The 15,140-nt window shown below is 49.5% G+C and overlaps 1 protein-coding gene across 1 annotated transcript in view; it reads left to right on the top strand.

The window, feature by feature from the left end:
• TJP1 (tight junction protein 1) overlaps positions 1–14,807 on the top strand; it is a 79,837-nt gene extending 65,030 nt beyond the window's left edge. The window contains exons 22-28 of the mRNA XM_090263564.1: positions 112–209; positions 1,486–1,710; positions 5,613–5,782; positions 8,121–8,598; positions 9,359–9,576; positions 10,652–10,756; positions 13,273–14,807. Coding sequence (XP_090119690.1) covers positions 112–209; positions 1,486–1,710; positions 5,613–5,782; positions 8,121–8,598; positions 9,359–9,576; positions 10,652–10,756; positions 13,273–13,367 — 1,389 coding nt within the window. The 3' untranslated portion in view covers positions 13,368–14,807. The remainder of the gene's footprint in view (positions 1–111; positions 210–1,485; positions 1,711–5,612; positions 5,783–8,120; positions 8,599–9,358; positions 9,577–10,651; positions 10,757–13,272) is intronic.
• The last annotated feature ends 333 nt before the right edge of the window (positions 14,808–15,140 follow it).

The following is a 15,140-nucleotide window of genomic DNA, read 5'->3' as shown; positions in this document are numbered from 1 at the left end:
CTGGCACGCCGGGGCACCTTTAGTGGCGAGCAGGTCACAGTGCTTCCCAGCGCCCCTCCCCAGCAGGCAGCCTGCTTTGTAATGATCTGTTCCTGCGGCTTATTTTTGCAGCCTCCAGAGGTAGCATCTAAGCCTCCAGGGGCTCCCGTCACCGGCCCTAAAGCCACTCCTCCGAGTCAGTTCAGTGACCATGACAAGACACTGTACAGGTGGGTAGCCTTTGCAGTGTTTGTGGAGTGGGATGGGCCAGGAACCTGCCCCTCTTGGTCAGGGAGCAACCTTTCAGGGTGTCGTAGAGGAAAGACAGGAAAACGGGGGCATCTGCTCGTCCTGGAATGAAAGCTACCAGCCTTTCCAATAGGAACAGCGGCCCCTCAAAGGGAAACAAAGGTCTGGGTTCCACCTTTCTAACAGGCCTTTGCTGCAGCTTCAGGAAACTAGTAACTTGGACATCTATTTTTCTAGTAGATAATTGAAAATTTGAAAGTCCAGCATTTGCATGATGTTTTTTAGTTTTAAAAGCGCTTTCAGACATGCAGACTCTGGTTTTGAGAGGTAAGGAAACTGACCCAGATTGGCTCAAGTGACGCATTCATCGGGTAGTGAGCACGGGCCGGGCCGTCTGCAGGACGGGGCGGAGCTGCAGAGGGGCCTGGCCTGCTCCCAAGGGCCAGGCTGGGTATGGAGACAGACTTCCACTTCACGCGTGTGTTTCATGTGCTTACGTGTGGTCCTGTAAGAAAGAGGATCTCGAACATAGACATCGTCCTGTTTTTAACAACGGGTGGTGCTTTTCATGAAAATGTGAACTACTCTGGTGTCTCCTCTAGCCAGTGGCGTTAGCCTATGAGCTGTGTCATGTAAAACAGACTTGTAAGAACTGGAGCTTGGCCCTTTGTTTTGGTGTAAAACCTGGTTAAGTTCATTCGTTTTGTTGCAACGTTACTAAAATACTAAGCAGAGAGCATCAACAATGATGTATGGATTTGCTTAATAACTTATTTGCTTCCTCATCTGCTTCCTGTGCCCTCTGAACTTCGGGCTTTACAGAGCTGTTCCCTCACACAAGGATCATTTTTTGATCCTGGATTAAAATTTTTAGAAGTCTTTTGTAAAAAGTTGTTAAACCCTCTCGGTTATTGTTGCTGACACTGGTGTACATACTTCGAGAATTTCTCCACTGGGTTGATTCCCCTTGCTTTTCTCTTTCTGGTTAACTGCTTTTCACCTGCTCTGAGGCCTCTAACCAGATAGTTACTAAGCTTAATAGATTGTGATAACGATCTCACAGGTTGGAAGAGGGCTGCCTTTTGAGCATAGTGTGTGAAGATGGAGTTCAAGTGTGCATGTCACCTGTCACAGTGCGCGGCTGGGTCCTGAGCAGTCCCAGCGGTCGGGGTGGGGGTTGAGGTAAACTATTCTGAGACTCCGTGTCCTTGTGAAATCAACACCAAGAAAGTTGTTCCATTTGCCATTCATTGTCAGGATCCCAGAACCTCAAAAACCTCAGCCAAAGCCCTCTGAAGATATTGTCCGGTCAAATCACTATGATCCCGAGGAAGATGAAGAATATTATCGGAAACAGCTCTCCTACTTTGATCGGAGGAGTTTTGACAACAAGCCCGCGCACATCCCTAGCGGCCACCTCCCGGAGCCGGCCAAGCCGGCTCATTCTCAGCACCAGCCAAACCTGTCCAGTTACTCTTCGAAGTAAGTTCCTTCACCTGACACATAACCTTTTGAAAATAAGACACGTAAAGGTTTGATTGAGTAAAGTGGAGTTAACTTCATGAAGTTCGGTATCTTCTGAAGGAAACAGTTAAGTGTATCATACATCCTTTCTAGCAGTGTGTGTGCTTTCTAGCCCTAGGATGTGTGTGGGTTTGTTCTTAAGCTCTGATAGCAGATGCATCAAGTTTTTGCATTAGGAAAAGATGTTAGAACCAGAGGTAAGAAAGAATAAACCGTGAAGACCCCGATTCTTAGGTGAATCATAAGTGTCTCTCCCTTCTGTGCAGTACAGTAATGCTGGCTTTTATTTTATTTTATTTAAATATGCAAACAGATGTGTTGGGGCAACATAGTTGAAGGGAAGAGAATAGAGCTGTTTTTTTCAAGGCGAGAAAGAGCTTGTCTTTTTTCATTATTGGGTCTTGGGGGCACTAGAGATTTTTTCTCCAGTTTTGTGCCCGAGGGACGCGCGCTCCCGCGAGGTGACACAACGCACAGTTCACACCGAACCCCACGCTTTCGCCTCCCTGTCTTTTTCCTGCGCTGGGCTGCTCCCTGCTGCTTCCTTGTCTCTGGGGTTTTTTGGTTAGTTTCTCTTTCTTGTGGGCTTTGCTGGGGTACAGGTGCACATGTGCCTGTGCGGGTTCCTCTCTCTGCTGCTTCTGTCTCTCTGGTTGAACCCTGAGTGACAGAGAACCTGGTATTGAGAGTCAGGGGTAAACCCACAGAGACGCGGGTGGGTTCACACCTCCACAAAACCAGCCCACAGGGGCAGGGGACAGATGTGGGGCATTACGATCTCAGGCTGGTGTTGGGAGTGCCCCCTGACGCCACGCCAGAGAAATGCCCGCGGCACCCCTGCATGCAGGCTGAGGCGAGCGCAGCCCTGAGCCCGAGCTCCCGTTCGGTAAAGCCGACGGTGTACCCTTGGTCATTAAACACATTCGGTCCTGTCAGAAGAGGGCCCAGGGGGCGGAGTTTAAGGAGAGACATTTCATTTATCCATTTACGTACTTGGTAAATAAAATACACCCCGAAAAATGCAATTAGGTCTGAAAAGGTGTGCCTGAAAGTCAGTTAGCAGGGCATTTTTTATTTTGTGTTCACTGGTTTTCTAGGAAGAGGATTTAACGTACTTGTGATGGATAACTGCCAGGCAGGTGTTCGGTGGGGGCGTGGGGGGCTAGGAACAGTTTCCTGAGAGAACGAAGCTCAGCGCAGGGTGGGGTGTCCCAGTGCGTCAGCCACCCCGCTGTTCATCAGCCTGGCACTGGGGGGCTGGCGTTAGCCAGGCAGAGGCTCCGAGGATCAAGGGAGAGAGTATAGCAGGATGGATACTAGTCTGAGCGTCCTTCTTAACTGCCTCAGGCTGGCGCAGAGTGAGGGTCGCAGAAGCTGCTTCTCGGCTTCCCCTGCCCTTTCCCCAGTTAATACAATCCAGCTTGACCCACTGGAAAATAGTTTAAAATACAGAACCGTCCTTCTCCTGCATTTCAGAACTGTTTACTGCTTGTCACCAACAGATTGCCTGCAGGCCTTTATTTCCTAAAGTCAAATAGCAAAGTTATCTTTTTCTGGACAATATATGCTTATATTCCACTTAACCTGCCCCCAAATGGTGGGAACTAGAGGGGGGGGAGGCGTGGTTGGCACAGGACAGGCGCCCCAGAAAGCAAACGCGTGCCGCCTGCCTTACAGACCCGGAGCGCTGGGTGGAAGTGGGGCGGTTGGGAGAGGGGTGTCTCAGCGCAGGTTAGAGAACGTTGTCTCTCGGGAGTCGGGTCGCTCTGGGACTTGCAGGTCTTAAAACAGATGTTGGTGGTTTTTAGCTTTTTAGGAACTAAGTGTCAGATAACTGTAGGGTCACTTCTGTGTGCGTGTGACCTTAGATGAGAGGAGCCGTGAGATTCAGGCGTGGCAGCTCTGCAGGGAGGCCGCGCCCGCCACAGGGCGTAGCGTGAGGGATGCCGAAGGGTCCGCTCTTGCTAGAAAGGAACGCGTGGGAACTATAGCGCCTTCGAAGGGACGCACGGTCTCCTTTGCCCATTTCTCCTTTGCTTTCCCTGCTGGGGGTCAGTACACCTGAGTCATGTCACTCCTTGTGTTGTCACTTCGACAGTTTCTTTTGCCTAGCTCTTTACTTTTTTTAAGACTTTTTTTGTTTTGTTTTGTTTTTTGTTTTAAGAGCGGGGAAGGGAGGGAGAAAGGGGGAGAAAAAGCAATGTGCAGGAGAGTCATTGATTGATTGCCTCATACACCCTCTGCTGGGGGCCTGGCCTGCAACCCAGGGATGTGCCCAGACCGGGAATCGAACTGGCGACCTTTTAGTTCGAAAACTGGTGCTCAATCCATTGAACCACACCAGTCAGGGCAGCCCTTTACTTTTCATGGAGCATTTCGTTCTCACGTACTCAGAAGCTGCCGGTTATCCTGAGTGCGTGCTGCCCCTTTACTTGGTTCACTTCCTGGTCACCAGTGGCAGGGGCAGCGGCAGCGGGCAGCAGAGGAAGCCCACGCTGATCACTGTCACTACCGGCAGCAGCTGGACCACGTGCGGGCCAGCGGGCAGGCAGGACCCGAGTTCCTGTGGTGGAATGTACTGGTCATTCCCCAGCTAAATGGGAGTTAGTGGTATTTTCTTTTATAAATCGAGGTATTTTGAAATGGTGGGTGCGTGTCTTTTGTTTGATATTTTAAAAATGACATTTGAGTTACATTTGCTGCAAATTTCTTAGTTCGGTTGACCATTTTCTTTAATTTTTCTATTGCACTTGCTTTGCCATCCCCTAGATTTCTTGGCTCTTACACTAGCTATGACTACCTGAGAAGGAGCGTCAAGTGGTAAGACTGGTGTCGATGGGAGGCTGTTCTGTAAGGTGTCCCTCCCCGTGTCATTGGCGTTATGTGCACTTCAGGCTGGAACGTCGTCCTCTCACAGTCTAAATGCGGAAAGCCAGAGGACAGCATCGCTTTAAAGCTAATGCTGAAACTAGACCTCCTCGGCCGAAGTCTCCTGTGCGAGTCCGTCCGCCACGTCTGTGTTCTCGTTCGTGCACATGAAGCCAGTCTGGCCTGGCGCTCTGCTGAGGGTTTCACGGCAGTGTTGCAATTATGGGTCTATTTCCAAGGTGTCCTCGGTGCGAATTTTATGTCACATATGAACAATTGGCAATCTGAGAAAATAAGCATACCTGGCCCAATTGGACTTTGGTGAGCCTTGTAAAATTGAGCCATCTCTGCTCCTAGCTGTTGCTAACAAAGAGTGGATCTGGTAAATCCAGGGCAAACTGCAAAGCGAAAGGTGTGAGTTCTATGGTGACTCTGGACACAGCCACACACCTTCATTTCCACATTGTCCCTGGCTGCTTCCGGGCAGCGTTTCGCGAGTTGTGGCTGAGCTCTGATGACGCAAAAAGACACAACCATTTACTCTCCAGCCCTTTACCAGAAACACTGGCCGACCCTGTCTGACATCATGTTTATGGTGCTCTTGAGTGTGCCAGGAGCCACGCCTGGGCGCCGTAGATACGAATCAGAGGGGAATCTAAAGACGATTTGGGCCTATAAGTATTTTTCACAACATTTGCAAGACTCTTAAATTGTGAAAACACAGTTAAACATTACAAGAATACCCAAAATTTCATCTGCCTTTCGGTTGCCATCTGCTGGGTGTTTCCTGATATTCTTGAAGTATCTGTGCTGTCTCTGCATCTCCTGTGCTGACGAGTGGTTGAGTTTGTTTGCCTATTTTGGTAGAGTAGCTACCCATACTCGTAAGAATAAATTGTGAAATGTCTAGATAAAAACTTAGAGAATGAGAATTTGTTTTGTCAGTGCGAATCTTGATCTCAGGTGTCGGCCTCGTCTTCGTTTTTTCACAGGGGAAAGTCTACTGAGGCGGATGCCGTGGACAGACCCTTCGGCGAGAAACGCTACGACCCCGGCCAGGCCACCCCCCCGCCGCCCCCGCTGCCCTCCCAGTACTCCCAGCCTCCCCAGCCCGCCTCCAGCTCCTTGCTCCACACGCATGCTAAGGCAGCCCACGGGGAAGGTAGGACATTCGGAAGTTGGCCTTCCTCGGTCATAGAGGAATAGTTACAAACCTAAGTCCTCGTTTCTAAGCAAAACGGTTTTCATGTAAGAAACCCATAAAACCCTTTAGGCTGGGAACAGCGGAAACTAAGGATTTTGCTAGAAGGACATCACCTGCTTTTATGACTGTGACCATTGTATTGGACAAACCTTTTGCTAAATAGATTTTACTGTTTTATTTAAACATCGCTTGGTTTCTGGAAGTAGTATTTTTGTTTGTTTTTTGTTTTAAGTATATTTTATTGATTATGCTGTGACAGTTGTCCCCATTTCTTTTCCCTTTGCTTCCCTCTGCCCAGTACCCCCTTCCCTCCAGCAGTCCCTCCCACCTTAGTTCATGTCCACGGGTTGTGCGTGTAAGTTCTTTGGCTTCACCCTTTCCAGTATTCTGATCTAAATATTTGAATGGTGGTTGTGAAAATGATTGTTATTTTTCCCTCTTCACACATGATACAGGGAAGATGCAAGGTTTCACCTGATACGTGTCCCGTAGCAGCTTGCCTTTTGCGTTTATGTTCTGGAGCAAAACCTCAGCAAGTCCCTGCGTTTCACCTAGATTTTCTCCCCCACATCCCTCCCCGAGCACTAGGTGCTGCCCTTGTCCGTGCAGACCCGTCCTCCCTCCTCCCTGCTTCCCTCACCCTCCGCGGTCTGGTCCCTTGTGTCCCCCGTCACAGAGCCCTGCCCTCTGCCCTCACGCACCCGCAGGCCGCCTGCTCCATTGTCAGCCCCTGGGTTGGCCCTGCTGCCTCTCCTGGCCGCCTTGACATCTCTGGGCCTTTCATCCGACTCCCTGAAAGGGACACTGTTCCCACCACCTCCCAGCACCCCTTTTCTTAGTTGGTCTCCCGCCCCCCATATCAACAGCAACAACAACAATAGATAAGCCATATTCTGCCCTCAGAATATACCGCAGTGCCTCCTTCTCCAGTTGGCGGTTAGCTCCTACGATGCAAACAGAGCTTCTGTTCTTTATGCAGGAGTCCCAGCCCCGGCTGAGGCTCGGCCAGACCAGTCGGAGCGGCGGATCTGCGTAATTTCACGTCAGGGTTTTCTGTACACATGGTCCTGTCTGCAGGGCAGCTTTCGGTTCTGCTTTCCAGTGCTCAGGCCTTCTATTTATTACCTTATTTGTTTACTTGCCTTTTTCCCTTTTTGCACTGGCTGGGACCTCTGCTAAATATCGAGTAGACATGATGAAAGCAGACATCTTTGTGCTTTCTCGTCTCGGGAGAAAGGAGTTACTGTTGGACTTGATGACGTCAGCCGCGCGTTTTTGGTTTTCGTTGCTCCCTTGCTTCTGTTAGGACGTTCCCTTCTCCTTGTTTGCTGAAATCGTTCTGTGAAATGCTGTTTCCGCACACGTTACGGTTTTTCCCTTTATTCTGGTAATGGAGTAAATTCTATTACGATGTTCATGAGGACTTCGGGTTTATAATTTTCTTTCCTCGTGATGTCCTCGCCCGGTGTGGGTGTCACGGTTGTGCTGGTTTCATAAAAGAGCAAGGGCCTGTTCCCTCTTCCTCTCTGTTCTGAAAGAGCTTGTCGAGCGGCAACAGAATTTTCTCCCTAATTGTGCCCTGGAACCCATTGGGACTGTGAGACGGCCACCAGCAGGACGCGGAAGTGCTCGCTGTTGTACATCCTGCCAGCCCTGGCCGTCACCAGACTGAAGCCTTGCTCATCTGAGGGGCGTGAGGTGGCATTCCGTGCTCTCTCTGTGTTTGGGGGTGGCACTTTCCTCGTTCATAGTGAGGCTGAGAATCTTACTTCGTGATGACAGAGCATTCTGGTTTTCCCTTCCATTCAAGTCTTCGCCTGTCTTCCTGTTCGGTTGAGTCTTTCTTATGGATGTACAGGTATTCTTCGTGGGTTTTGGATCCTAATTCTGTACCAGTTACGTGTTGTGAATAGCTTCTCTCAAACTGCGGCTTTTCTTATGACTAACTGCGGTGAGTTTTCGGTACTGATATATTTTTTAAACATAGATGAATTTTTCATTCTGTTTGGAATTTGTTATGGACGTTAGAGAGGGGTTACTCAGAGGCCAGTTTCTGGAGGCCGGGACCCTTAGCAGCGGGGCCCTGACTCCCAGGCAGCCCCGTGTGTCCGTGCCCCCTGCTGTCACACAGCCACCAGTGCTCAGGAACCGGCCTCCGACCGTGGGGGCCCCGAGCTAGGCCTTGACTCCAACACCAGGGCAAGCCGTGACGCAGGAGACGTCAGGGGCTGTAAAACCTCCTTTTAAGAAGTTTTAAAAGGCTTGTATATTCTTTTTTTTTTTTTTTTTTTAACAGGGAATTTAGTGTCATTGGATTTTCAGAATTCTTTAGTGTCCAAACCAGACCCACCTCCACAGCAGAACAAGCCGGCACCCTTCAGACCATCGACCCGTGAGGACCCCGCTCAGCCCACTTTCTACCCCCAGAAAAGTTTCCCAGAGAAAGCACCAGTGAACGGAACTGAACAGACTCAGAAAACAGTCGCCCCCACATACAATCGGTTCACCCCAAAACCATACACAAGTTCTGCACGGCCATTTGAGCGCAAGTTTGAAAGTCCTAAGTTCAGTCACAACCTTCTGCCAAGTGAAACCGCACACAAGCCTGACTTGTCACCCAAGGTCCCTCCCTCTCCAAAACTCGTCGTGAAAGCGCACAGCTCAGCCCAGCCTCCTGAGTTTGACAGCGGAGTGGAGACCTTCTCCATCCACGCGGATAAACCGAAATACCAAATAAACAACATCAGCTCGGTGCCGAAAGCTGTGCCTGTGAGGTAAGAGTTTTCCCTTGGCCTTGGCCTTGGCCTTGAGATTTGTCAGAGCGGAGTCTGATGTGCTTTATCTGGTTTGGCAGAAAGGCTCCCTCAGGTGCGGGCCCCGTCCCCGACGCCCCGGGAGCGCAGGAACGAAGCTGCCCTGCCTTCGCCCGCCTTGGTCTTGCCCGTCTGTTTTGCTCACCGTTAGGTCCTGGCTCACAGTTTTACTCCAGCAAATCTCAGTAGCCGTTTCTGAAGTGCCCATGGTACCATGTCCCTCCTGCCCCGGGCGTACTGTGTCAGTGTGCCCTCCTCCGTGATCTTGATTACCTCATGGGACTGCGGCGGCCTTGCCGTTGACGGCCAGGGCTTGTGGGACTTGGGTGCCAAGGAGAGGCCACAGCGCCCACACATCGCGTCCCGGGGAGACGGAGCACCTAGTCAGTAGGTTTTATCCGGCCCAAGGTGCCGGCAGTTGTCAGGTGCACCGCCGTCTCACGTGTCGCTGAGAAGGAAAACAGTGCCAGCAGCTGAGCCCTGCCTTGCCGTCCGCGTCAGAGAGCGATGGCGTGGGTGTTGAAGCGCGCTTCCTGCCACCCGTGAGCCGCAGTGGCCGGTGGGGCAGGGTGTCAGGCTTTGTGCGCTCTGGCTGCGAAGCTCCGGTGACTGGGTGAGTGTATGGAGAAAGGGAAATAGAACGAAGCCGCTGATGACGGTAGTCGCGGAAGTGCCCGTGCCGTGCCGGGACCTGACTCACGAGCCGTTTCTGAACCCTCAGTCCTTCGGCGGTGGACGAGGATGATGACGAGGACGGGCACACCGTGGTGGCCACAGCGCGAGGTGTGTTCAACAACAACGGCGGGGTGCTGAGCTCCATAGAGACCGGCGTCAGCATCATCATCCCGCAGGGAGCCATTCCCGAGGGAGTAGAGCAGGAGATCTACTTCAAGGTCTGCCGCGACAACAGCATCCTCCCGCCTCTAGACAAGGAGAAAGGTAACTGTGCGCACGCCTCTCTGCTTCGTTCGTACAGCCTGGGGGCCTGCGAGCACTCCCAGTGCTTAGCTGAGGGGGTCACCTAGGCCCCGTTTCTGCCTCCGTGCTGGCCAAGCAGAGCACGTCCCTCTCAGCAGAGGGGCCTTGTCACGGAGCCTTGGGGGTACCCGGGGGCGGGCCCACAGGGAGGCCGGGCCCTGGAGATGAGCTGGCTGGAGCTCCTGCACTGTGCGCTTCACTTCCTGTGTGACGGTGACAGGGCACGGTGGCAGGGGACGGGCCTGTGGGTGTCCCTCCTCCTGCCTGCCGGGCAGCCGCCATCACCCTGCCCACACTTGTCTGTGGTCACTCAACCCCTTCCATCTCTAGAGACGGGCCAGGGGACGCCCGCTGGGTCTGCACACCCTGTGCCTGCCACCTGCTCGTGGGAGGTAAGCCCTCAGGGCAGGTCTGACTTGCCTCCCCAGACCCAGCACTGGTGAGCACTCAACAGGGGAGTGAAGGGTCCGTGTTTCAGGGCTCCTTACGGAATCTGGGGGTGCTGGGCTTTCCCCTGTCGCCCCGGGCCTGTCAGAATGACATGATGACCAGTAATGGGATCTCCTGTAGACTCTTCAGGCGGCACCTCCCTGCGCGCCTCAGCTCCCATGCTACGTTTTGCCAGAACACTAGCATGTGTTGGCCCCGGAGGAGCCCCTGAAGCCAAGTCTGTAGCATTAAAAACACAAGATGTAAAAAGCACGCCTGACTGTACCGTAAACTAAGAAGCCTGGGACCGCAGGCAGGTGCCCCCAGCTCTACGGCTGCTTGAAATGGGGCTGATTCAGACTCAGGTGTGCTAGGAGGGTCACATCCGCTTCAAAGATGGAGAATTGGTGACGTGTCCACGTGATTGGGGACGTAGTGGGTCAGAGTGGCCCCTGGGATATTGAAAATGACTTCCGTGGCTTCTGCAACGTTTCTCTGAGTCAGCGCTGCTGCAGAGAGTGACCCCTGCCTGGCGTTAAAAGCACGCCATTAGCGAGGAGAACCCTGGGGATGGAGGACCACCCCTAACCCCCCTCCCTGCCTCCAGGTGAGACCCTGCTGAGCCCGCTGGTGATGTGTGGGCCCCACGGCCTCAAGTTCCTGAAGCCCGTGGAGCTGCGCCTGCCCCACTGTGCGTCCATGACTCCTGACGGTTGGTCTTTTGCTCTAAAATCATCCGACTCCTCGTCGGGTATGCTGTCTTCACTCTGTCCTTTGGGGCTCTGGGTGCTGTCGTTGATTAGTCCCCGGGCTGATGGGGCTCCCCGTGCTGGTGGCAAGCCTCCGCCTCTGTCCCTGCGGTCCTCTGTGCTGCACGGACCGGGGTGGGGGCGGGGGCTGGGGGGGAGGCTGCCGCCTCTTACACCTGATGATTTGGCTGAGGGTTGGCTCTTGGTCTTCGACCCAATCATTTCTTCTGTCAGAATTGTTAGGCTGCGTTGGGAGAACGGATAACTGTCCTCCGTACATAGGCATTTTCACCTTCTCACTAAAATGACTTGATTCCTTTATGCAATTCCTGTTTTTGGTTACTTTCCTTTAATTTTTCAGTCTACAAAGTGTGTCTACCAGGGCAGCCTGAAAGACACAAGACCTTCCAACTGTGCTTGTACTTGGCCCTGGCTTTTCAGTGTAAAATTCTAAATCACTTTGATTATACACACTATTTTTAAGTGGCTTTTATTCTTCAGATCTAATTTCAAAGCTTCCGCTGCATTTTCTCATTTCTCACTTCCTGTGGGTGACTAAGTCAGGTACTGGTTGGAACTTTCTATATTTTTGCTGTAGATCACTTTAATTGAACCTGATATAGAAAAGTAAGAATTTATAATCCTGCTTCTGAATTTTTATAACTCAGGTAAGCATTATACAGTGTTAGCATAGAGCAGCAGGAAGTAGAGTTTTATAGTGTAAAGATTACAGGAGAATGTTTTAATACTACGCAAGACAAAAAATTTTATATAAATATGTATTTCACAAGAAACCCCATTTTCTGGAAAAAGTTAATAAATTTTAACTTGATAGAAAAGCTATTTCTTCAGGGACTCCTGAGAAACATTTTATTAGTTTGAATTAATGAGTTAATTAATAAAATGGCATTTAAACCATATATTCTAGAAGTCAGGTTGTAGCATGAGCTCTGACTGCCCTGTAAACCGGATTAGGATGGCAGTCCTTAAAATACCTGTCTGTGGTAGTTACTTGTTTATAAGTGACATTTTTAGCTATTATGTGAAGCGTAAGTGATTTCTCCATTTGTTATTCCGGTGCTTTATGCCACAAAACATGTTATTTTATTAGATTAACACAGGAAGAAGTTGTTTCAAATTTGAGTATATTCACCGAGAAGAGAGGTATACCTTTATCAAATGCTATATGGCTTTAGAAGAGTTGGCTACTGTAAATTTCTGTTCAAGAAGTCAAGGGTAGATTTTGATAACTACTAACTTAACCCTAGTAAAAATTAGACTATTAGAAAACTTGAGCCTAAAGATACGTTTTTTTAAATTTACTTCCAAACAGTTACTGTCTAAGTGGTTTATCTTGCAGTAATGTGTAAGCCACGATGTATCTGAGAGGTGAGGTCACTCAGAACTTGGGCTCGGTGCTGAGCCAGGCATGACTCCGGTCTGCTTAGGTGACGTGCAGCGTCCTGGAGGGCGGGTTTTCCCCCTTGGCACTCTTGGCATTTTGCCCAGGTAATTCCTTGTGGTGGGGGCTGTGCTGTGCATTGTGCCGTGATGTTCAGCGGCCTCCCTGGCCCCCACCCACTAGCTCCTCCAGCCATTGTCTCCCGGCTGAGAACTGATCCTGGGAGGGAAGCGGAAGTGAGCAGCTTTGATCTTCACTTACCCTGGAAACCAGAGACACACGGGCACCCCAGCCTTCCCCCCAGGCCGTTCTGCCGCAGACACCAGATCACTAACATCGCCAGGGCCCAAGTCCTGCCTCAGACTCAGGGTCAGCCTTGTCACGCGCGGCCCCACGCAGGGTTTGGTTGCCAGGGTCAGGGCTGAGAAGCTGTGCTCCATACTTACTGATGTTTTGTTTTGTTTTGCCCTGTTTTTTGAAAGAGAAGAGTCTTCAGAAACCAGATTCTGTGGAACTTTCACAGTTTTATTGTTGGTCTGTAGTTGAGTATGAGAAATGTGTTCTCACACTCAGCTGAAATGGGTGATCATATAATTATTGTACAGACTTTTGAAAGTGGAAGAAAGATGCTGTCAATAATTAGATGGACTCAAGCAAACTGGAATCATCCCAGGTGTATGGGCCCTACCTTTCCTTCATTTTTTGAGAAAGCATGAACATGAAAATACTCTGAAAGAGAAATCTGAAATAGTTTTGAATCCTTAGATTCCAGAGGGTCTTCATTGAAATATATAGCACTTAAGAGTTTTATTTTTTAGGTATAGTTGTACACAGTATTATCTTAGTTATAATAGTTCCAGGTTACAGTATAGTAATTCAACATTTTTATGCCTTTACCGTGTGAGCTCTGCACTAATTCTAGTAATCATCTGGCACTTCGAGTTTGGGTCTGAGTGCAACATGAAAAAGAAAAGAGGAGAAAATTGTACCTAAATGTATGTGTTCACCTTTGCCCCATGACTGCAAAGCATTACAGCCGGCAACTGTATATGACGCGAACTTCTTTTTCTCCCACAGGCGATCCTAAAACCTGGCAAAACAAGTGTCTTCCGGGAGACCCAAATTACCTTGTTGGAGCCAACTGCGTTTCTGTCCTGATTGACCACTTCTAATTCTTAAACTATAGGGACTTGATTAAATAATGTGAACCTGGGTTAAACGTACTAAATCTAAATGGAACCACTCTATCAAGTATTATGCTTTCCTTAGAATCGATGCTCCGGTTTGTTAGTGTTAAGCATTTTGTTGGAACTGATGAAGACGAGGGAGCGCGCTCCCGGGCCGTGGTCGGCACACCTGCTGCGGGCTGCGTGTCTGTGCCGGAAGGACTGCTGGCCTCGGCGTGGGGGTCAGACATTCTGCTTTGTAACGATCGTTGTCCTTTTTAGGGTCACTGCTTAACTTCACATATTGATTTCCGTTAAAATACCAGCCAGTAAAGGGGGTGCATTTGAGTTCTGTTCTTTCCAAAGTACACTGTTGCCCCCTCGATTGTGGCCCTAGCCTGGCATACACATTTTATTTTATTATGCATGAGGTAATATGCACACATTCTTAAAATGCACCTGGAGTATATAACCCGTGTAGTGGATTTAACAGAAATGTACAGCAAGGGGAACTTATAGCTTTGGGGCGGGGGGTGGGTGTCAAGTGAAGACAATTACTGATTGTATGTGAAAACCCATTTTTCCTAGGGAAGGACACCAAAGCGTGTGACTGGCTCCGTGGCCTCTCTGGATCTATATATAACTTAACCGTATCACCAGACATACTAACCAGCAGGAATGCCTTACCCTCCTGTTTTTAATTCTTAGGCCGTTCTCTCAGTGCATTACTAAGTTTCCATGGCTTTTGTGCGCATCCAGATACTGAATCATGAAGCAGGTCGAGTAAATTGTGGACTCGGTGGTCTCAGAAATGTGTGATCACCCAGAAGGAAATAATGGATTTAGGGACCTTTTTTTTTTTGGCAAGGGGCAGTGGTGGGTTTTTTTTTTGTTTTGTTTTGGGCTACGCATTTGAAAATTTTGATGTTTTAAGGATGCTTGTACATAATGCGTGCATACCACTTTTGTTCTTGGTTTGTAAATTAACTTTTATAAACTTTATCTTTTTTTTATACATAAACAAAACCAAGTTTCTTAAGGCTACCTTTGTATTCTCTCCTGTACCTCTTGAGCCTTGAACTTTGACCTCTGCAGCAATAAAGCAGCATTTTTATGACACATACAAGGTCATTTTTTTAAGAAAAAAGAATGCACAGAGTTGTTACATTTTTAAGTGCTGCATTTAAAAGATACAGTTACTCAGAATTCTCTAGTTTGATTAAATTCTTGCAAAATATCCCTACTGTAATTTGTGATACAATACTGTGCCCTAAAGTGTATTTTTTTACTAATAGACAATTTATTACGGCACATCAGCACGACTTCTGTTTGGATAATACACCACTACATTCTGTTAATCATTAGGTGTGACTGAATTTCTTTTGCGGTTATTAAAAAAAAATCTCAAATTTCTAAATCTGCAAAATAAAACTTTTTAAAATAAAAGTGCTGGTTTGGTCTGTTTGCCCGCTATATCCAGTTTTGTGCAATGTTATAAACCTGTTTTTGAATCCTGCCACGTCGGACCTGGCGGGGCGCGTGTGACGTGTGTGCACGTGGCCAGTGCGTGCTGGTGGGTGGGCAGGGCCGGCCACGGAGACCTGGCCGCAGGGCCAGGGGATAGGCGTGTGGCCTGCAGGCGGCCTCCCACAGCATCAGCAGGTGTGCACGCATGAGTGTGTGCGCGCGTGCACATTTCTTAGAACCAGTGTGTGTGTGGTTCTGTATCTTGCTCTTGCCTTATACCATGGGCTTTGACTCGTGTCCCTGCTTTTGGGG

Source organism: Furipterus horrens, unplaced genomic scaffold, assembly GCF_987537825.1.
Source record: "Furipterus horrens unplaced genomic scaffold, mFurHor1.1.pri manual_scaffold_16, whole genome shotgun sequence".
In the NCBI taxonomy this organism is placed as follows: Eukaryota; Metazoa; Chordata; class Mammalia; order Chiroptera; family Furipteridae; genus Furipterus; species Furipterus horrens.
This window is presented reverse-complemented; position numbering and strand designations above follow the sequence as displayed.